A 24504-nucleotide genomic window follows, 5' to 3' on the forward strand; every position below is an offset into this window, starting at 1 on the left:
GAACAGAAAATAAGAGTTATAGCGTTGCACTTCCAGGCCACATATTAACGATAAACGAACATAAGTATAACAGCGGCCGAGCGGCGAGTATTGTTTCCTCTGCCGCTCTGTAGTCGGTGTGTATGCCCAGACTTCCGGCGTCGCCGAGCAGATGTCGACACCGAAACCTCCGAGTCGTCGAGTGTACGGCAGTGAGCTACTGCGCAAGACTCGGCGCGCACTCTCTCATTGACCAGGCTCGCTCTTTCCACTCTCCACGGCCTCGCGCGCGTTCTCAGCCCGACTAGTCGCACAGCGAGCGGACTAGTACTATACGGTGCCTTCGAGACGGACAGTCCGTCTAGTGCGTCGTTCTGCTTCTCGTCCCCTCGTAGATTCTCTCTGCCTCTGCTGCAACGCTGCGCTAGAGCAGATACACGCAGGCGTCTCAGCGATTCACGCTCGCACAGAAAGCCAGTCGAGTCGCAGTCGCTGCAGCAACGGCTGACGTGATATTTCGCGCGTCGAGTCGTTCGAAAAGCGCCGAGTCTCGGAGAGGGGAGCCAGCAGAAGAGTGAGCAAGAGAGAAACCGGCGGCAACTCCCTGCTGCGGACAAGTTAAAGCCGAGTGAGAGACGGCTCACGGAAGCGAGAGAGCGAGCGAGACGAAAAGCTGCAACTGTTCTTCGGCTCCTCGAGGTTCCCCACTGCTGCGTCGTCCGCTGCTGGTCGCTGGGAATCAACGACAAGGTAAGCCAAGCTACGGACGCCCGTCTACTCTCGCAGCAGACGAACAGGCAAGGCACATTACACCACGTCCGAATGCGCGCGACGTCTCTTTGTTTTCTATTTTCTACGATACGTACGAACGCTGCATCGCCTGTACACACACCATGCACAACGTAGTCGATCGGATGAATTGCGAAAAAGGCCTGATGTTATTATACACACGCGATATCGCCGTCTTCAGCTGCCGCTGCCACTGCTGCTGCTGCTGCTGCTGCTGTCTTTTTTCACGTGTATCTCTATAGATATACAGACACTAGCGGGCTGCTATGCTACTGCTACGCGCGTGCAGTTCGGTGCCCAACGACACTCGTGAGCGATAGTCTTAAGTATACGAGCCTCGGCGCTGTATACGAGTGTATGTGTGTTCTACAAAGGCGCCCAGCCACTACGAAATCGATCGGTGCGGGATTTCCCGTTATATCTACACTCGTTTCCAACGTTGTCGTTGTCGCCGTCGTCGTCGTCGTCGTCGTTGTCGTTGTCGTTGTCGTACAGTCATCGACGTAGCGCGGTGCATTCAATTATTTAGGTAACTTTCAAGGGGGAGGGGAGCTGGCGCGTTAATGACTGACCCGATGTATTTCGTTGCTTCGTGGTATTGTACAGAGTCGGTTTCATTGATTATAGCTGTAGAAGAGTATTATTTAATTCATTCATCATTCATTTATCATAAATATTTGTATCAATTTTCTTTTTAAAAGAGCAGCATCACCTTTGTTTTCTTCGATATCGTGCTCTGGATCAATGCAGTGTTATTCATATTACAATAATAATAACAGACCGATATGGTTGACCCGCAAAAGCGTCCAAAGCTTCAATTGCAGCTTTTGATTATAATAGGTATCGTTTTAATGCAGCAATTTTCATTTTTATCCATTTAATTCACTATTATATGTGATTTCAGATGCTAAAAAAATAATAGGCTTTAGCAATTGTCGCTACTATTCGCGTCAGCATATTCTGCATCAATATTGTCAAACGATTCAAGCACACAAATTTTTTTTCATTTCCAGTCGTACAGTTCCAATAGAGCGTCACAGGCACTTATCGCTATCTGAAAATCGTGTAACGCAGTTGTAGTGTACTTACTATCTACATTATCTGACACGTCTGCTCAGATGTGCGAAAATAGTGTGTGAACTTCGATGTTTATATGCTTTGAATTTTTTAAATCAATTCCACATCTTCCCTAGCGGAGGCCGGGTATGCGAGTTCTAGCTGAATCCGGTTGAAACTGGATACAATACACTGATAACCTATAATGAGATTCATTTCGAGCATTATTTAATTTGGCAAGATTTATTATAACGTCGCCATCACTTGTGAGGTCTATTCACACAAAAATTGCACGTAATTGGATTTGTTAACACTGATGGTGAAATTGTACAATTAACTACCTTAATAATATTCTTTTACTCGTAGAAAGTATACCTGCATGTTTTGAGTGGTATCAACACGCTCTCGAAGATAGTGTTAAATACAGCATTGCTCTTATACGTTTATTATTATCGTACTGATCACGTAAATACCAATAAGGATCATATCAGTTTTCTAACTGATACTCCGAATAAGAACATGCTGTAGATGTACACACAGTTGTGCTTCGAATGAAAAATTTTGCAATAGTGCATATCGATCATTCTGATGTACCACAACAGTCTATCCTCTCGATGCAACATAACCAATGCCATCATCGCACATTATACAAGGAGATCACATCCGCTGTAATGATATCAGTCGCACAAGCGATTCGAATTTCGGCGTGCGCAATCTCGAGCCTCGTTCGGCAGCCGCGACACACCTACATACGCATAGATCGTAAAGCTGCAACTTTATCTCGAGCTCAACCGATGCGCGATCACATTCGGATGAAGATGATGCGGGGCTTCCGAATTATAAAAAAGGGCAAAACTCGGCAAGAATCGCGAGTAAACGGAAGACGCATTAAGTCTTGGCTCGCCAGTAGCGGCGGGGGTGATAGGCCCGAGTTAACCTCGATTCCTCGCGCTCGGCGAGTATAGCATAGTGCATAGCACACATACGTGAGCCACCACCGCTGAGTTTATGCGCGAAAAATCAATACCAGCAACACACGCGACACACACTGTTCTCAGCGTGCAAGTATATGTGCGAAATTGTGCATTGTGCCTGTGCGATACGGAGCCCTTTCGAACTGCGCGAAACGCAATCGTATCGCGGTTTGCAAGATGATGTACTCGGTTGCGTTGGTGCTTTTGTGTAGGCGGTAGATTCAGAGGAGGATACACTAGGAAGGGTGGGTCAGCGCCAAAAATAACGCTTGGTAACAGTAACGAAGCTCTTGGTGAAATGCGCACCCACTACGTTTTTGCTTATTCTTAACAAGTGCCTGATAGATGTAACGAAAAGGTTATAAGTTGTTGCTATTTTATTTGTTATACTCAAAGAGTACTCGGCTAGAGTAACCAAAAGTGCAGTTGAAGATAAACCCTTCGTTATACCAACCATTCTTTTCGCGTGATAGCTCAGGTGGATTTAGAGGCTGTTACACAGATGTGGATGTGATTAATAAGGAGGAAGATAGGAAGACATCCGGTCAAGTGTTTTTTTAACACGACCGCGGTATACAATATAGGTGCCTTATTGTTCGATTTTGTTGTCGTTGCTCTTGTATATTTAGAACGGAAATAACGATTTCTATTATTCAGTTCCATATCATCATGTCTTTACATTTCCCTTGCTTCTTAAAATCGATGCAGATGCAGAATAGCGCATCGCTGTAACGATCGGCAAATGTTGCTTTCCACTCGGTCTCATCAATTATTATAATAAGCATATCTGATGACGATTTCTAAGCCAAGGCAAAGAAATCGCAGAAACGGAGGGAACAAAAAGCGCGCAGAAATAAGTTGGGAGCGGGAACCGGAAGGAAAGCAGCGATTTCCTTGCTCTCCGTAAGGCTGGGCTCGCGAGCAATCGATAAAGTAAAAGAGAATGCGCGGCGCGGCTCTGAGTACCGAGCGAGAGCGAGCTAGCCCTCGCGCGCGCATAAGTTCGAGGTCATCAGCTCGTTGCTGCAAGTTTTCTTCCTTTCTGCCGCTTTCTCGGCGAATCGAATTATGCGCCGGGCGCGTAACTTCAGCGCTGCCGACCCCAGCCGCAGTTATGGAAAAGCCCTTTTTCCGTATTTCCTCTTTTGCGTACCTACGTGCCGGGAGCGAGCTCGCGCGCGCGTCCCGTTGCTATGCGGCCGCGGAAAATTCGGCTCCGGAGCGCCTAGGCTTTTCGGAATTACAAGAGCGTGGGCGATTTGATTTTACGCTCGTTATACGGGAGGAACTAAGCTGCTGCTATCAATCGGCGAAGACGTAACAAGTTGATGAAATGAGAATTTGGCATCGATTTTCGATTACTTCGAGAAATTGAGAGTCAAAAATAACTCCGCGGCTCTTCGCCTAGCGAGCCTCGGGATTAACTTGACAAATTAAAATGATAGTAAAAGTCCGTAGATCTTGTTTATGTAACTCAATCGTGTCTCTGTACGATGCACGCATGATAAGTTAATAATATATTAAGATCCTTTTGAATGGTCTTTAAAAAGATTTATGAGCAATGAGCTCTTATCGGAATTTATGAAGTGCTGCGCTACTGTTTTTGCACTGGTTGGTATTAATTTATTCGCCTTCAAAAACTGAGACGAGCTTTTGCTAATGTCGGCCATGAATCAGGCTTGAAAATGATCTTCGAAGTGCTCAGATAGTTTGATTAAATCTTCCTGTTATGCATTTTGAAATTTCAATTGATTCCTTGACACGCAGAGAGCATAAAATTTCAACAAAACTTTGTCAGTGTACTATATGATTAATTTTCCTTTGCTTACACTTTCGTCCAAAACCAAACAGATGATTCATCAAAAATATTTACCTCAGGCTTTTATCATTAGCATACAATTAGCTTGATTCGAACGAGGTACTTCCTTTTCTGCGATCCAACACTAACCTGGAAAGAAAGCAAAGTTCGAGTTTACAAAATGAGGTCGACTAATTCTGAGATAAAGCGGACTTTCAAATATCTATGACTATGCATTCATTGTCTCATCTCCAAACATTCGCTGCTCTGTATGACGACTGATAAAAGTAGGAAAAACAAGTTTTTTCTGAAAAAATTTTCCATCCCGGAAAATTTGAGCTATTATCGCCTTAATGTAGCAAAGATGCTTTTGTGTCACGACGCAGTTCGAGCATAAATACCTTAAGCTCAGTTTTTTCGCATTATGCGTACATAACCTCTTATTTATAGAACGACGCTGCAGCAGTATGACTTTAAAATGACTTGCTACTTAATTTGAAGATTGTTAAAAATGGAGCAAAAAATGAGTGGTAGAACGCAATTGATTGAGCTCTTTTTTGCGCACATCTACATACAATTAATAAATGTCATGATAGGGTTTTTCACTTTGCTCAAAGTGAATACATCATAATTTTATAATTAGAAATGAGAAATAAACCGTTTTCTTTGTAAGCATGTTTCTACACTTAGCGTCTTCCATAGTAAGTTAAATTACGCTAATTTAAAAAAAAAACGTTTTTAGAGTTACTCAAAGTCATCGAAATGTGAACCGAAGCTCAGGTCGATAGAAGTAACTAATCCGTCGATAGAAGTAACGTCTATGTTATACACGGTATATCTTCGATTCGGAGCACGTATCTTCGACATTAAAAGATGAAGATTGGAAGCAGTGGGCGAAAAAGTGTGGCGCGTCAGTCGGCTTGCAACAGCGTCGTGTAGGTACCCTTTTTTATTCGCTTGACTATGAATGAGATCGAATATTATACATCTCGCGCTTCGGTGAAAGGTAAAGTCATACGACGACGACAACGACAACGTCGATCTTCGACAACAAGGTACCCAATATGTTCGGCCATGATGGACAATTTTCCTCGGCTCGTTGTGCTGAATAGCGTTTCTTTTTATTCTGCGCTGTTCCGCGAATAAGCTGGTATTGCGCAGCCGTGTTTTTTGCTGGCTGTCTGTGCTGTGACTTTTAATTGACAAATGCGATGGTTCTCTGCTATCGAATGTATTGATTCTTTGAAAACAATAATTCTCGACGATTTTTCTGTCCATTATTTGACGAAACTTCAAAAATAAAAAATTAATTAAAATAGTGTCGAAGCTATCAATAAATTTCGAAAATTGTTCAGACTTCTGTATTAACCTCTTTCAAACACAAGAGTCATACTCTGCTTCATTTCAAGTCAAAAATATGTCTCAATTCCATCAAATCAGCCTAAGACCTAGATACGTGAGAAATGGCTCTTCCAAACACCGAATTGACTATGCGCAGCGGCGAGTACAGGCCGGAAAATGCGCTTTACCTTGGGACCTTGAAATGCGATAAAACGCGTCGCAGCGGTTATTAGGGAACGCACGCGCAGTGATACGTATTCAGGAACGTTGGGAACTATCGTTCATCACGCTAAGCTCAAGCCTTTGCTTGCGCAGCTCACGCAGTGATTTATAGACTCGAGTCCGGTCCAAAAAACTACGTAACGACGGTGGACCTGTATTTACTAGTACGCTACAGAGCAGAGAATAATATTTTCGCCAGTAGGCTGTCGCTGAAACTGCGCATGGCAGCGCTTCGAAATTTACCAGAGTCCATGTTAGGTCGGATGAAGCTATCAAAAGAATGCTACAATACCGAGGGTTTTTATTACCCTCTAAAAATATTGTTCTCCAAGCTTACGACCCTTGAAAAATTAAAAATGATACTGTACACACTTTTATAACGTTTATCTTATAGTGAATGTTTGCATGCTTTGTTCCGTTCGATGTCTGTTTATTTGTTTACATAGTAGCTGTACATAGATGTTTTAATTTATATTTTCAAAATTGACTACGATACGTACAGGTGAGCAATGGGCAACATTATTTTCCCAGAACGATAATATACTTCTCGCAATTGGCATGGCGCAGCAGCATGTGGTTGTGTACATGTGTGTATAATAAATGTGCATGTTCATTATATAGACATTTAAATCGTAGTGGCATGCGAGACAGCAAAAGTCGTAGCGCGTGACGCGTTGTGCATGATCGCGTCACACGGATCACTCATTTGAAAGCCATCCGATGATTGTTATTTCTCGTCTTCTGGCCGAGCGAGCGGCTGCGAGATTTCGTCCGTACTGACGCTGCAACTAGTCGCTTTGTTTTGCGCTTTTCGCTGACTTCGTTGCTTTTTTAGCCAAAAAGGCCGGAATGAAAACAGGCTGCTCGCTAAAAGTCGAGTTTTTGTAAGCGTTTGATGAACCATACAGCGTCATAGCCGCGGGACGAAATCTCGGAGCCGCGACGCTATCATCACCGCCGATAACGAAACACACGAATCGCAAGCATCCGCTCATCGTCGCCCATTCATCAGTAGGTAATAGAAGCGCATTTCACGCGACGCATCAGAACAGAAAGAAAGAGAAAACGAATACGAGCACACGCACACACTATCTCTCGCAGCTCTCACACGCGCAGCTGCGACCGAGTGCCTCGTCCGGCAGCACCGCCAGCACGCTCTCGCTGTTGAGGCGCAAGGCCGCGAGGCTCAGGGCGGCCCCCGCCGGCAGCGGCAGCAGCGCCGAGGAGAAGAGCGCGGGCCAGGATCAGCGGGACGAGCGGCGTGATCGTCGTCGCGATTGGCGGGACCGGCGGAGTTGGCGCCGCTCGGAGCTACGCAGGCGTCGCGAGGCTGCCGCCGCCGCCACAGCCGCTGCTACGCTGATGCCCGCAGGTATAGGCGCTTCGTACAGGTCGCTCGGGGACCTGGGCGAGGACGTCTACAAGAGCACGACCATCGTCGAGCAGACTCAGACCACCGGGCAGAGCATGCTCGAGTCCGTGAAGAAGGCGTTCAGCTTCGCGGCGCCTAAGGTCGAGCTCGTCATTCGGAAGAAGGACCCGCTGATCGAGGACAGGCGCGAGAGCGTCTCTATCGTCTCCAGGTAACTTTCTTTTTGCTCTGCACTTTCTCCTTTTCTATACCCAGACTCTGCCGCGGTTTTTTTTTTTGGATAGATACTGTGTACTTACTCTACTTTTTGGTTCTTGGTTGTAAGTCGGATGGTTCTGAGTTCTGAGCGCGCGGGTGCGGGGGTCTCGAGCTTTGTCAGTAAAATCTGATCGCGCCTTTGAGCCTGCGGGTGCTTCATATCTGGTGGCGGGACATTTACTTTTATATTGTGCAAAAGAGCAGCTATGCCGCGAGGACAAAGAGCGACACGGACTCTCAACCCCTTCCCCCATTTTTCCACTCCTTTGGGTGTAGCGTTGACAGTAAGCCGATCGCACGCTTCACGTTCTTCCTGTCCATTACCTCGTGGTTTCACCTGGAGTCGCTGCTCGCCGCGAGATAAGCCCTGACTCTCCGGGTAAAACGATCCTCTTCAGTATATCGATCGAATGCAAATCACGCGCAGGCCGCGCCGTCTTTTGTACTTCACGCGCGCGATGTATTTTGCGCTCTCTTTGAGAACCTGAGAGACGCTTTAAGAGAATTATAGAAGAGCAATCGGCTTTGTTCGAGCTTTTCTTTCCGATCTACTTGAACCGCGTGAGAGCGGAAATCGGATGGCAGCGTTTGATCCTTTTTGCTGTTTGTTTTACCGAGTATTAGCTTGGAGCACTTTTTGATAAATTCACCAATTATTTCATAAACTTTTCCATTCCATTTTCAATTCTCGATCGATACTTTAATCAACGCGCAGTATTTACATTAATAATTGTTAAGAAAACTTTGCTCTTCTATCCTGACCAATTACGCAAATATTCTCGTTACACAATTATCGTACAATACACTGTTCAGTCAAGCCAAATAAAGTTTATTAGCGACATTGTGTTTTCTCGTGCGATTCAAGATTCAGTTGATCATCTGGGGAATGAATTTTCAATATGCCCACAATGCTGCATTCAAACTTTTACTCAAAAACTTCTCGTGTATACCGCGCAAAACTGAAAGCCTTTCAACTCGATTCCTTCCTCCAACTACACAATACACACGTACCTACACGTCACTCGCAACCTCCCACCTTCTCGCAAAGATTACGACGACGGTGACGACAACGACAACGTGGACGGAGACCCAGACGAAAGGAAAGAAAAGGTTGAACGGAAATTTCATTTGCGTTAGGCACGAGTGCCCGGAGTTTCTAGGGCCGGAATCTGGGGGCCACGGGGAGGGGTATTATCGATCTCTCTCGCATAGCTCAGAGCAGCTACAGGACGAAAAGCAGGCCGACTCCGATGCTGGCGTGCCAAGGTAAGCCAATGCTGCTATTGCTGATGCTACTGCTGCTGCCACCGGCGTTCTTACTCGTCCTGCGCCTGTAAACTCGTGTACGCGCGCATGATATTATGGCCTTATCGCTTCCAAGCTTTCAGCATTGCCAATAAGACTCGCTGTACGATATGCATGTGTGCAATGTGTTCCCTTTGATCCTACCTGAAATCGGATGTACTAGTGACTGACCTTTTACTCGAGGAAACGCTTTCCCAAACAATGGGCCGTTGTGCATTTAGCGGCTAATTATTCGTTCTTTTACTTGAAAATTCATTTTGCACAAAAATTCCGCGAGAAGTAAATTCTACGGTTAACTCCATCGTGGCAAAGTTTGCATATTAAAATCAAGCAAATATAGCAGTAGTGTAAACAAAGGACGTATATATTTTCAAAGTAGTCCAGTGAATGGCCAGTGTTTAATGCATTGGTCCGCGAGGGATCTAGTTATCGCGCTGTAAGTCGTGGTCTCGGAGGCAAGCTGGAAGGCTAAGTGCCGTCCGGGGATTTCTTTGAGCGGGTCAGAATTTCTCGGACAAGTATGTCGCGCTTGTTGTTCAATTCAGAGCATTAAAGCAGAGAAATATGAGATAACTTTTGCTGAATTCATCTCAGACTTTTGAATGAATAACTTTGTTGAATGAAATCCATCAATCATCATCATTTCTTGCAGAATTTTTTTAAAAACAATTCAAATATAAATTTCTCCGTGCTTTCAATTATAAAATGTCGTCACAGTTGCGTCAGCGTTTATTACCGTGGTCCGGTGCAACACAATAGAGCTTCCGACAGCATCAGAATGTCAATGTAAAAAAATATCACCGTTCCAAGGCGGCCTAATTTAGTTATCCCAGTTTTGACAGACGTAATCTTTTGATAATTCGAAGCTTAAAGCGCATTCCAAATCAGGCTTCTTATCTCTCTCGTATTTGAGAAGAGATATTTGACTTGAAATTTTACGAGTTACCATACATTATTCTCACCTTATCCCAACACATTATGTGCACTTGCGTATTGTACACGTACAAGCTATAATAATACGTGCACGAATATATTCTATTTGCAAGCTTTCATTGTTGATGTATACCGCATGTTTAAATAGTGCACCGAAATGTATGTAACTGTAGCGTAGACTTTACTATATCTAAAAACACAGACACGCATCTGGTGACGGTGAAAAACAAACACATCAAAGCGTAGATTAGCCGCTAGGGCCGGCAGTGTGATTATCGGCGCCGTCCATTCTGTTTTAGGGAAAGAAACAAGATGCCGACCGCAGCCACTGCCGAGGAGTCAGCTCTGTTGGGGTAAGTTGAGTTTGGTTTTTGTAGTACACAAGATTAAGTGTCTGAAAAGATAAATTGTAAAATGCGGACTATGACTAAAATGCGAGCTATTTAGAGTAGTTGATATTATATGGCCTTATATGGGTAATAGTGTACGAATTTTTTAATGAACAATTCTTCTTAATTTCGGACATTTAATTTTAATTTAACTTAATTTAACTTGAATTTAGTAATAATTATATACTTTATAATATTATATATTAATTATTATATATTTGACTTAAACAATGTTGTCAAGTGTTGTGTTACTTTGAATATAACAAGTATTTTGCAAACTAGCTAGTGTTATATAGAATTATAATAATTTGTAAAAATTACATCGATGTGTCATATACATATTGTTAGTATAAAAATAATGTAGCGTAGATTTTGGTTTCATGAAACAATCAAGTAACAAAGTTTTTAGCTTACAAAGCAATTAATTAACTACGATGAAAAGTAAATAATAGTCTAAGATCTACCAACAGTACAGAAGGTAAATTTTGCATATGACCGTTTATTTCGTGGATTTAAAATGTGACTTTATATTGTTATTAAAATTAACGTTGTACATTGATCTGATTGTCCGTATCGTGAAATTGTTCGTAAGCCTATTATATCTCTATACATCATTAACAAGAAGATTTTTGGCTTTGGGATTTAATGGATTTGGCTAAAGCTTTAGTAATTATATTCTGGTATCAAAAAAAGATCAATCCTATGGACCTTTGCTGCTGAGATATAAGGAAATTGATTTATTGATGAAATTGATTTTAATTTAAAGTTTTTATAATGTGTCCATTAATAGCAAGATTTCCCTATAAAAAAAGTTATGACCGGATGCTGTGAAGCCAAGATAGACATTATGTGATTGGCTCTTGTAGTGTGCATGTGTCAAGTCAGGAAGTCTAAACGTTGTCGAGGTTATGGCGCGCTACGCGTGTTTTTCAAAATCTAGTAATACATATAATATACTGATAACCCAATTTCTACATTTCATTAATAAAGTATTTAAAATGTTTATGAAGTTTTATTCTTAGCCTTTTTTAAAGAATAAGAATGCGACTTTAAACTGAGGGCAGTTTTATACTGAAAAATAGTGCGATGTTTGAGTGAGTAACAAAAAACAATTATTCAAAGCCTTAGTTAATTCTATTAACCGAAGGTGCGACACTCTTTCTTGGCAATTTTCTGTAAATTATAATGCACGTGTCATCCAGCATTATACTATTTAATTACAAACCACATTCTCAAAATTAAATGTTTAAAGTAGTTATAAAGAGCAGAATATTATTAAAGCTTCCCTGGTAGAAATCGATATAAGTTTAAAGCTACAACATACCACGTATTACTAGAGATGGGCGAAAAATAGGTCCATTTTTCGACCAGCGATGAAACGCTTTTTCGGACATTTTTTACGCATTTATTGGAGTAAGAATAGAGTCATACCGTATTACAAGGAATTTTCAAGCTTGTAAAAATAGATTTCATCGTCTAAAGCAAAGCACAGGTGATAGCGAGTTGATGGCAACGAAAGTATTACGCAAAATAAGTCAGGTCAAAAAAGTGAAAAAATAAGAAAATCACGAATATCTTCGTATGTCGTGCTTGTATAACTCTAATTGACTGTTAATTGTGTAAACCGTTTGGAAATCGATTAAAATCCGTAAGCCTCTTTGAAATTAGTGTACGACACAAGGAATAATATCAATACGAAAGATTTAAGGTTATGTTAATTCCAACAAATGCTCAAGAAATGGGAGAAAAAGCGTTTCATCACAAGCTATGACTAGGCTATTTCTCATAGCCATTTCATAGTGTTACGGTCTCGAGCATTGCCAAAAAGCTGCTTGTTCGGTTACTGGGTTTAGCCTAAAATAAAAAGAAAAATGAATCATATGCATTCACGTTGTTTTGGAATGCGAATTTGGTTGCGTACACGACAATCATGGATTGTTCGGGGCCGCTTTTCCCCTTCATCGATCAAAGATCGGAAATAGAAGGGCACGTGGCGAGGAAACAAAAGGTTTTCTCGCGGACGGAAAGCCGCGATTCAATTGTCAAGGGAGCGAATTTCGGTTGCCGGGCAAGCGGATACAAAAACAAAATTGTTTAGAAAAAAAAAGATAGGGTTGCTGGAGAGCGGCGGGATGGCTCGAGTGAGTCGAGTGCCAAGCTTGAGCGAAAACGCACTTACTTGTATAACATTCATTATAATCAATCTTCCTCAATAAAGTTTTATTTCCTTATCAGTCTCGATTAATTATCTCGTGCGCATTGCTCGATTTGCGAGCTACACATAGTTTACAGCCCATTTTAAATGTTCGAATTTATACCAGGGATTTCTTTATGGAAATATCTTAATATCAATAATGATTCTATATACAAATATCTTGAGTTTATACAGATTCGATATAAGACAATATAAAAACTATAGAGCAGTGTGTCCTTATACATGCATCCATTTACATTTGCAAATATGTAAAATACCCTTACCATATCGAAAGCAAATATAATGCGCAAAAGCTATATGCTGCAGTAGAGCGCAACTTCTCTCTTGCGCGTGTGACTCTTTTAATTTTCATATTTCTCAAGCGACCAAAGCGCAAGTGAAATTAAGTTCATGGTCTTCCTAAAGTGCCCGTACAATTGTCTCTACACTAATTTATCTTCACGGCTAAAATTTTTTTGCAAGCGACTAATGATACTTACTTAGGTGGAAAATTAATCACGTTGAATTAAAATTTATTGCTATTTTCTTTAGTCTGATTTAGACTTGAAATAATTTAAAAAAAAAATCATGAGTTAGAGAAAACTCAATGCATCTGATAGAAATTCATACTTAGAAAAGTTTGTAAAAACCTTTAGCATAATAAACACTAACCGTTATGCAGTAAATATGGGGAATTTTACGGAAAAAATACTTTTTTGACTTCAAAATTGTTGGGGCCGCATGCGCCCGAAAGACTTGTTTTCTAATTGCAAATGTTTGAAACAATACAAAACCACGTTTCAACTTAAAAAGCGGTGAAATAAATGTTTGGGGCACGCACCCGTAACATTTGTTTTCTAATTGTACATGTTTGAAACAATACAAAACCGCATTCCAACACTGAAAATGTGCCTTGTAACAGTTTTCTCGAACCCTCAAATTTGTCGAAAAGTAGTCATTGTTCAACGGCTTGTACCTGTTGCATGAGGGCACAAACAGAAAATGTAAATCGGTGAGACAAAAGTGCAAGAAAGAGTTATAATTTAAAAAAAATTCTTTGTAGATACTTGATTTAGTCAAAAGTTACGCGTAATTAAAAATGTGGAAAAATCATAAATAAAGGTACAAATTTCTTGACTCCCAAAAATCCTGCAGTGTTTATGATTTTTTGACCAAATCAAGCATTTTCAACGCATTTTTATTCAAATTAAAGATGTTTTCCCGTACTTTCGTCCTACCGATATACATTTTCTGTTTGTGCCCTCACGCATTAGATACAGGCCGTTGAACAATAGCTATTTTTCGACAAATTTGAGGGGCCATGAAAACAGTGTCACAAGGCACATTTTCAGTGTTGGAACGTGGTTTTGTATTGTTTCAAACATTTGCAATTAGAAAACAAGTCTTTCGGGCGCATGCGGCCCCAACAATTTTTTTTCACAGATTTTGAAGTCAAGAATAGTACATTACGATACGTGTGACTTAAATGGTTCTTTTGTAAGCGCCGCGTAAAATTTAATTGCACCGTCAGTTTAGCGCACAGCGTAGCGAGTGTGATAAACACGGTGCAAAAAAGGACTACTTTAGTCACAGATAGGCGTGACTTAACAGCGGATTTTAGCCACACTGTGCTATAAAGTGTATTTTTCTCGTAGAATTCCCCATATACGTAAGTATATTATAGTAGAAATTGCTGAAATACTTACGGCAAAGTGTAACATTTAAGTTGGTTGCCAGAATGTCAATTTAGACGAGTTAAATGCACGAGAACGTGTTCTCCTGCCCAAATATCCGCGTTATTCCATTTCGTAGTTACTACGCAAGGGACATGTTGTTCCTGGATTTTCGAAATTTTTGTTCCAAATTAGAGTTTATTGTTCCTTGACGATGCAGTCAACTATAAGTCGTCGCTCCCAACGAAGAGTAGCACTGTTCAAATTTCCCGTCATAAGTAGCACAACTCATTCGACGCACATTAGACTAGCACAACCCAAAACTTCTCGCGAAGACTAGCTCAACTCAAACTTTAAACAACGAATTTCTATAAAAATTTCCCGATTTTTGCGAAACTGTCTCTAATGAACATTTTTAAATATTCACAATTTACAACTTTTTACCGAATTTAAAATTGTTTTCTCAAATACAATAATTTTTTACAAACATTTTTTAAAATTATTCACTTTTTTTAGAAATTTTCGAAACCTTTTAAAACTTTAAGGTTTGTCTGTCTTTGTCTAAGGTTTTCATAACCAAGCAAATAACCCAATAAAATACTCACATTTGAAGTAATATAAAGTCGCGAGTTGTGCTACTCTTGTCGGTATTTCTGAACTGTGCTACTCTTGTCGGCATTTCTGAACTGTGCTACTCTTGGCGGCAAATCGTTAGTTTGAAAATTTGAACTGTGCTAGTCTTCGTAGGGAGCGACGAAATAACATAAACTCCAGAATTTCCGTAATAAATGCAATAATTTTTTTTTATAACACTAGATAGCATAAATCCGTACTTATATCACGCCTATCTGTGGCATAAAGTAGTCCATCATTTCGCCGTGCTTATCACCCTCACTACGCTCCGTCGCTAGCTGCATGGTGCAAAAAGGGACTGCTAATGCCATTGATAGGCGTAACAACGCAAAATTTATGCTAGGCAGTGCTATAAAATAGCGTACGATACTCGATTCATCACACCTCCACGCTACGCTCGGATGCTGATTATTTATGCTAATTTTTGTGAACGTTTAAAATAATTACAATAACACCTGCATAATAAACCGATTTCTAATCTATTTATCTCCTGATCCAGAACGAAAATAAATCATTTAAAAACATGTCAATAATTATAACTCTTCTTTAAATTAATTAACTAATATCGGTGGTTATACGCGACACACATTTTAGTAGCTCTAGCTATCATCGCCGTACTTGAACTGACACACTGAATTCGGGGACCCATTTCAGCCGCGCGTAATTACTCCCCGTGACCGGTGGTAATTCGACGGTTGCCGCAGGCGGACCTTATGTAAGGTCAGCTTTACAGAAGCATGACGGTGATGCTCACGAAATTTTACTTGGATTTTCTTAAAACAAGCATTGTTACAAATTAAAGAATAATGATCTTCATGCTCTGCATCTAAATGCTCTATAAATCGGAAGTGAATTTGTCCGATAACTTGTTGAATCAATAATTAGCCATCGTGGTGCACTTAAACCTTGCTCAACCTGCAGCCATTCGCCAAGATCATTAATAATTATGCAGCCTAAACGAGAAGGAGAGCTCTGCGAGCTTCTAGAAGTCCTCGTGCAAGCTATAGTCGCACTACCAGCCGCAGGACATAAAACGAACTTCCCGTCGACGTCTTCTCGGTGTTGCATACTACAGTGAGGCAGTGTGTCTCTTAAAGTCGCGGAGAGCTCGAGTCGATTTTGAGCGCGCGCAATTAACGTCGGGAATTAGACGTAATTAGCCCTCGTTACGCGATGCTTGAACAAAAGCGACTCGAGCTCTAGATAGAACTCACTAGATAAAAGCTGGCGTGTCAAAGGAAAAATCAGAGCAAAACTCTTTAAGAACAAAAGAAAGTTGTCAAGTTTGATGCGCTTCGTCTATCAGTCCAGTCGAATACGATTGGTTATACTGTACTAATGCTGCCTATTCAAGGAACAGAATAAAGATTTGGTCGAAACTTGGTTACAACTAAAAATAAAGAAAGTCATTGATTCAATAGCAATTTGAAAATTCAAAATAAATTCTTCTTGCATCGCAGCACACTATATACCTCTGAAATTTTACACTTTTATCTCAGATAAATCGCGATATTTTTAGTTTTGATTCACCTCAGTTACGTAACAAGCAGCCACCAAAGCCGCGAAAAAACTTGCAGGCATGTCGATCGATCGATAAATAAAGCAAAAAATTGCGTATCAAATGTCATGATATCAAGTCTCTTTTGGCTGAAACGCGCAACGATATTACATGATATATATATATATATATACACACACACACAGTGAGACATACAGTGCATAGTATTTGATGCACAGTAAACTGATATTAACATTTCTTTGTTAAAAAAAAATAGATCATTATGTTGTTAACTTTATTCTAAATAAAAATAAGTACAAAAAAGGTCAATAAAAAGTGAATACTCAATTAAAAAGTTGTCGGTGTTTACATAAAATTGCAAAGAATTATGAAAATCTCCAAATCGAGTGATTTTTCTAGTTTTTAAATGACTAGTTATTCTACACCCTAGCCGTAATTATTTTTAAACGTAGCTGAGCTTAAATTAAAATTCTTTTTTATAAATTTTGTTTGTAGTACAGAAAAATAATATAATGCTGTCAGTTCATTAGCTGATACAACTTCATTAAAAGCCATGGCTCAGAAAAGACGACTACTACTCATCGAAGGAAAGAAAAAATTAAGATTCTCATATTGTTGCTATTTCTTCAACCAGCCAAAGCTAGTTGTTATTTATGCCAACAAAAGCCGGGGCATATAATTAATTTTAGTCAAGGGCAAGTAATTTTTTCTCTTCAAATTAATATAAAAATCATTACCCGATGCATAAAATGCAAGTTAAATACAACGTAAGTAAGGCTGTCAACAGCTTACAAAAAATATCAAAATATATTAAAAGTAAAAAACGCAGTTTTTCAACCTAAATGATAGAACTAATCCGAGGGCCCGTTGATTATTAATAAGCTCCCGCTTTTTTCATTCAGCAGCGTAATCAAGTGCTTTTTCGGAGGTGGGAATCCAGACTATTGAGCAGCTATAATCCTTCAGAGTGCTGTGCGCAGGATTTGTTCAGTCCGGGCCGGACCCTGCCTCTATCTCGCTAAGCCAAACGGGGTTTCCTTTGTTTCCGCAGCGAAATATCCTCTCTCGATTCATTGTTAGTCCAGTAGCGCTAGCTCGTGGATTTTCAGTCTTTCACCTCGTGCGCCCACTCTCGCTGCACATGTTCGCCTCTGTTAAAGCCCAATGCACGCAGTGTAGGAAAAACTGTTAAATCACTTTTCCGAGAAGTCGTAGGAAATAGTATTGTTTTTGTTCCGATTCTATCTCGTCACATAGAATGAGATATAATTTTCAACATTCTATTCTGTAATAACCGCAAGAACGAGTTTCTTGGAACACTGATTATATTTTTGTATGAACAGGAACATCGAAGCACACATTTATTTCTTTATATTGGTCGCGCTCCATTTTATCATCGGGTTTCGACAAAATTTTCTCTCACAATTTCGCCCTAGTTCCCTCAGCACTTTCTTTAACAATTCAGTTCGAAGGAAATGTACACGCCTCGACTTTAATAAATTTCGAGTTTGTGTTCCGGAGTTCTTTCCCTGGTACCCGAGTCGGTACCTTTAGTGACAAAAATGCAGGACATGGCTGCATACACACGGAATAAGGTATATAGCCCACGCAGCAGACAACGAGCGACAACGCGATGCAATATACATAAGCGAACCCACGAGTGTGTGTGCGCAGCTCCGCCTCGCAACGACTGACCCGAATGTATCAGGCTCTAGCCGAGAGCGCAGCATTGTGACTAATTCACCTTTCGACGTCGCTACTGCTGGAGTGCCTTTGACTCGCCGATGCATATCCTCGAGATATTAATTAGTCCTTTTTTTACTTCTTTGCCTTTACGACGTCTGGACTAAATTGAAATCCAGAGCCGATTGATAATCTTTTAATGGCTTATTGTAATGATATTTTTAATCCGGATTTTCTCTGTGTATTTGATATGGCGAATCACTGTGTATACTTTGAAGGCCTTTAGCATGGACAAACAGGACACTTTGAAGGATAGATCAATGAGTAACGATGCAATTTGAACTTTGCTAATTTTGTCTGCCATAATTATAGCTCTACTAAAATATTTTGCGCATCGTATTAGAAGGTGTATTTTTAAATTGAATATATCGGTATAGACCCCTTCATTTCAACAATAAAATTGGTAAAATATTATGCTAAAGTATGTTAGTATTTTGTAACTTACTTCACATTTTGTTGTACATCCAGACGTACACTGAAACTTTGGAAGTAGTCGGAACACTAAGAAATTTTGAACAAAAATTTTCCAACATGGTTTACTTCTACCCTCTTAATTAGCAAAAAAATTCAGCGAGCCCTTCAAACTATACGCATCAAATACCTACTTGACACACTTTCCAAAACTAGTGCCAAGCTCGTACACGTTTGAGATCGTCTTATCAAGCAGCATGCAAACAGAACAACCGCAATAAGCGATGGATTATTAACTTGCTTCAATAATAGTCTCAGTGCGCAACTCCGAAAAAAGAAAGGTGACTCCATTTTCAGCGCTAGAAAAAACTGCTGTAGTTACATACTTATTTATTTGAGCGAATTGGGTTCAGTATCAGCTTGACTCCCGCATCGATGCAGGAACAACGAAGCGACAAAAATAGTTTAAATTATAATTTTGACTCGTATACAGCAAACTATTGCTCGAAGTCAATACTATTTATTCTTATAAATTCACTTTGTATTAACGAATGCTCAATATATGCTTTTTAAAAGTATTGTTTTGAAATGCTTAGATTCAATCAATTCAATCACAAAGCATTAAAGCACATAGCAACCCACATTATTCGGTTTACGCGAGAGTTATGTGTTCGCTACCGATATTCGATAGAATAACGTAAACTTACACGGGAAGGACAGCGCGCCGCCCCAACAAAGTTCAATAAAGAAATTTCCATCGGACCCTGGTACATCACAATTTCATTAAAACAAAGTTGAACTTCCTTCCTTCGGGCGTGATATATACGCAGGGCCACACGCCAGGAACCCAGTAGACTCTCGGGCGCTGTACCGCCGGAAATGCGATGCGTATTCCTGCGATTGAGTGACGCGCGAACGAGACACGGGAAACCGTTCGCCACGACGTGTCTCGAAAACGCAATGCCTTCGCCTATAAGGTCACTGGAAAACGAAGAGAAAAACTGTGTAACGAGGCTCGTTTACAAAAGTCATTTAACGAGTCGTGAAAGCCAAGGGCGGGGAGAGTGCAATTTATAGAGCCGGAGATAAGGTGTTTCCCACTCGAGCGGATTTTATGACGGACGAGTTGCGAGAGATAGAATAAGGGAGGGGAAAAGCCTTCTTGCCTGCTTGCCTTTTCGCTAAGCGAGTTTGGATGACGGGAGGCAAAAAGGAAGAAAGGTAACGACGGGGGAGTGGATAATTCCATTCGTTGTGACTCGCGGTGCTTTATCGTTTTAAAAGCTTTTTCTTATTAAAAAATTAATGGCTGGACGTAAAGTTCATTTAGCAAACTCCTTTGCTGAGATTTCTTGCCTCTTGACGTGCTTGTTATTTCGCATAATTACGTTGTTGCAAACAGAATAGTGATGAGGTATTAAATATCCATATGCGCATCATAATTCAGTTTGCCTTAAAAAAGTAAAATATTGACCTTTTACGAGCGACAGAAGTGATAAACTTAACCGTAAATCATGTCGAGACATACACAAGTACGCACTGCGAAGTTCAATGTCCAGTATATGGATGCCAAAAGTCGTCGCATGAAAGCATTACCGCGGATTTAAACACCTCCTTGACTGCAGGAAGCTGGGTTTTTCTGGATCTTCCGACGATCATTCTGAAACGCAAATATGTAGTCAGACTTGGCTAATGGCATGCAGCCAGATAACGCAATCATGGTTTTTGAGATTACAGAGAGTGTTTCCGTATTTTGTGTAAGCCTAAAGTAGACGATAAAATTTTAGAGGAAAAATTGTTCGAAAACCATTTTAAATTTTATACTGCATTTGTAATGCATGCAGATCCATATTTAAATAATGATTTGAATAAATTCATCGACCAAAATGACGTCATGCAGTTCTCAATTTCGAGTACACATATAATCACACTAAAATTATTGCGTGGTACAGAACTTCCTTGCTGTGAGCCTAACTAAATACTCGCCGTTAACTAGGATCTAACGAGAAACTACTTAACTCGTATAATTACAACAAACCATGCACTGACTGAACTTTTGCATCAACAAACTTTGGAAATTATCGCTTTCAAAGAAAAAGAAAAAAGCCATATAGTACAAAGTGTCGCGCTTCTTACATATAAATTGAACGAAAATTCATATCAAAGCAACCAAGTGTAAAAGTAAAAGGGCTGAATTCTCGAAATTTCCTCGCCCTTTGCAATTTTACGAGAAAATACCCCATGCCAAAGATTTGCCCAACCCAAGCCAACTGCAATTTACCGCGAGGCTCGTGCATCACAGAGATATGCCGTTGAACGCTATAACCATACAGGCGACGGGGCGGTGCGAGGGTGAGGCAGTGAAGCCATGAAGCTAAAAGTATTTTTCTTCTGCGAAAAATGTAGAGGGTAGCGGTGAAGGAGAAAGAGAAAATGAGGGAGAGAGAGAGTTTTATCGCGGCTGTTCGCGTGCGCCGCCGCTGATGACGGCCAAGTGTATTACTGCGTTCGATTTTTTTCTCTTTCTCTGTTTGTTTTGCTCGGAGCTTCCGCAAAGAAAGAGACATGAGAGATGACCGAGGAATTCATGAGCAGTGGAAGTGTGCGCTAGGCGTTGCGTTTGTATAAAATTTTGAAAGATGTTGCCCGATTAACAAAAGAAGGATTGTTATACCATCTAGAAAAAATGAAAAATATGTTTGACCTAAACTTAGGTCTTTTTCATTCAAAAATTATATTTTTCTACGATCCCGACTTTGATTAACAAACATGTGTAAGAAGCAAAACCTTATTCGTCAAAACTGTTTCACGCAATAGCCGCACTGAAAAGAATCTAGAACACAAGTTTCAACCCGGTCGGCTCTCGCATCGCCGTTAACCCCTCGCGTAACACCCCCATCAACGCCATCGCCTCCCACGAAGTGTATAGCGAGCGCGCTCAACTCAACTTTCGCTTACGTTTATTGCCAGCAATTTCACGCACGGACGAATCGACGACAGTACCCTCGAGTGAACACCTCGCCAGTCCAGGCGCGGAATCAATTTATGGCTGGGCGGTTAGTCGTGGCCGTTTAATTTAACAAATGGGGCGAATCGAATGCAGCAGCGCGACGTCGGGCGTAAATCAACATCAAGTATGGGTTATCTACCCCTGCCGCGGCCGTATCAGTCTCCGCAAAATTGGTTACTCTATCGCGACCTGTGTAGCGTATGGTCACTTGTGCGCCACTTGAGTGTTATCACAGACGCACAGTCTGCAACGCGAGCTGCGAGACGAGTCAGCGATAAGAGTCCGTAGAGCCGTACTACGATGCATAGCATGCGCTTGCATCGTAGACGTTAGCTCAGTGGTTAGCGAGCTCCGGCTTATTAATCTCGGGGTCCGCGGTTCAAGCTCGCGTCTACTCTTTTTCGCTTTCTGACTCGTCTCCTCTCCGTCCGTTACAGTGTATACTCGGTCAGTGGGTTTTTGAAGTCGGCTGCTTGCGGTTGCCCGCGGGACTTGCTGTATTTTATTTTTACGGTTTTTGAGAGGTGTAATTGAGGTCGTGTAAGCTGCAGTTGAGATAAAACCGAGTTGATGCTCTTATAAGCTTTTTCACGAGCTGCAAGTGCACCTGAAAATTAGCCGCACCTGAGTTATTATGTAGTTAAATTATGCAGATCTTTAAGATAATGAACATTGGAAAATTTAATGGCACCCTTACATCTCGTCTTATAAATCGTAGAACAGTCGATGCAAGTTCTCGATATATATTTTCGTGCACAACTTTAAAACTCTGCGCCCAAAAGTAATTACGCGAAATCTTCCATGGAGACCGTCACTCGGGCGAGAAGCTCGCTTAAGAACGCCTGGAACACGCGTGGAAAATTTTCTGGAATTTCTGGAGCAGAAAATAAGAACGTAATCTCTTAAGTTTCGCCACCCATAGCATTTTCTGCATTACCATGCATGCATTCCGCAGAAACACGCAAAGGAAATTCCTGCGCTATCGCACAGCGTGGACGCGAAAGCCGGCGAACACTGTTTTCTTTTCGCGCGAAGCGAACCTCCTGTGAGCGATTACACAATAAATGTCAAGCTGAAAGGCGCTATATCGATCTCGACGGCGGACTGACCTTCGGGCACGGCAACGTATGTTTAAAATTAAAGACACCTTTATCCGGCTCGCATATAGCAATGAAAGGTGTAACTCGGTTATCGCGCGCGCGGAGAGAACGACTCATCATCCAATTAACTCAGTACTTCGCGCGACGCTATGTATGGACAGAATATGTAAATGCGAGCTCGCATATTCCAGATGAATTTTGCTTGGCTATGAAAACTCGAGCAATTTCGCGAAATCATACTATTTGAGGATCGTATAATACACGCAGATTGCCCTTGTATACTGCCTCATAATATTTATAGATAAGGCCCTCCAAACATTCTGAAGCATCATAAAAGGCGTTTCTAAGAAAACACCCGTTAAACTCTCACAACCCAAAGCAATTCGCCAAGTAACAACAATGAGAATCGACGCAATTCTCAGCCGTAAAGCATGCCCCGTAAAATTCTTCTTTGCCTCGTTTCGAAAATCCGTGGCAGCTCGCGAACCACACTCAGCGTATACAGCCGAGGCACAAACAACGGCGAACTTAACGACCTGACTAAAGGGTTCACTCGGATGATTGCGAGCTCGCGGAGCCGAATCGATTCTCGCGTCGCGACGCGGCCGCTACTGCTGTTCTTCGCGTATCTCGGGTTTTTACGTTCGTGCAGGTCGCGACTGCAACTTCGATCCTGATGCCGAGTGCTTTGGCACAAGCGAGGAGGCGGGAGAACGCGCTCGCGCGGAGTTTATGCTACTGGAGTCTAAGAACTGCAAGAGAGCTCGAGAGAGCTGCAAGTGCTTACACTGGAGTTTGAGCCGTGAGATGCAGACGAGTGTGTACGCCGCTTGTTTGGCGACCTCCTCAAAGTCGGTGCTTTATTTGGCACGGAAACAAGTTCATATTGGAATTGCGAGCTTCAATTAATTTCGGCGTGTAACGGCGTACTCGGCAAGCTGTTATAGATTTTTAGTTTGGAAAAACAGCTTGCGAAAAATCTGTGGCCGTGAGATTCGGATTACGCTCTTAGAGGGTTGAATTTTTGTCAAGGGCACACGGAAAAAATCGTTAGTAACAGTAGCAAAGCACTTGGCAAAATACGCACCAACTGTACACTGAGAAAAATTTTATAGTAGAAATTACTATTTGGGACAGTAATTTTTACTGCTTTTCATAATAAATTGGTAACAGACTTTTAAGATATTATTAGATTTTACTATACAAAGATAGTAATTTTTGATGAAATCGAATTTTTAAAAATTTAATTTCAATTTCGCTTAGTTCTATAGTTTACACCTCTTAGGTACTTCGCGCTGTTATATTACTTTATTATTTATTATTTTTATTGATTATTATTATGCTGTTTGGAAGAAAGAAAGAGATTAATTTTTTTTTGCGGCGACGGGAATCGTACCCGGAGCTCCGGCATGAGAGTCGAGTGCGCTGACCATTTACCTAAACAGATCTGTTACGCACAAAATTTCAGATCTAGCTCACGTATTAATTGACGTACGAACTAAAGTTAATAAAAATTAACGACGATTAATAAATAATAAAGTTAAATCAATAGACACAGAAACTCATTATAATAAAATAAACGTAAAATGTCAAATAAAATACTGATTACAGCAGAAAAAAAATTAAATTCAAACCTTACCGACTGAGAATATTATAATTTTTCCCACATTTTATAGTACATTTTACCATCTTAGCTAGCAAAAATTAAAAAATTAAGTTTTTTGAAAGCCGTAACAATGTTTACTATCTGAGATAGTTAAAATTAATATCTCTTCCCTGGTAGAAATCTCACGGTTCAATGGCTT

The 24504-nt window shown here is 41.0% G+C and overlaps 1 protein-coding gene across 14 annotated transcripts in view; it reads left to right on the forward strand.

Moving 5' to 3' along the window:
• The first annotated feature begins 224 nt into the window (after positions 1–224).
• The window catches only part of LOC100115447 (protein NDRG3), a 50874-nt gene continuing 26594 nt past the window's right edge, over positions 225–24504 (forward strand). For 4 of the 14 annotated variants that reach the window (XR_004344617.1, XR_512887.4, XM_016989130.3 and 1 more), the window contains exons 1-4: positions 225–729; positions 7261–7742; positions 8927–9055; positions 10327–10380. Coding sequence is in view for 8 of the 14 variants with exons in the window: in XM_016989130.3 (XP_016844619.1) it covers positions 7522–7742; positions 8927–9055; positions 10327–10380 (404 nt within the window). In the remaining 6 variants the exon portion in view is untranslated. Of the gene's footprint in view, positions 730–7258; positions 7743–8926; positions 9056–10326; positions 10381–24504 lie in introns of those variants that run through there. The other 10 variants (XR_004344618.1, XM_001600120.6, XM_031923712.2 and 7 more) reach the window with 5 other exon arrangements.

The sequence above is a fragment of the Nasonia vitripennis genome, chromosome 2 (assembly GCF_009193385.2).
Source record: "Nasonia vitripennis strain AsymCx chromosome 2, Nvit_psr_1.1, whole genome shotgun sequence".
Lineage (NCBI taxonomy): Eukaryota > Metazoa > Arthropoda > Insecta > Hymenoptera > Pteromalidae > Nasonia > Nasonia vitripennis.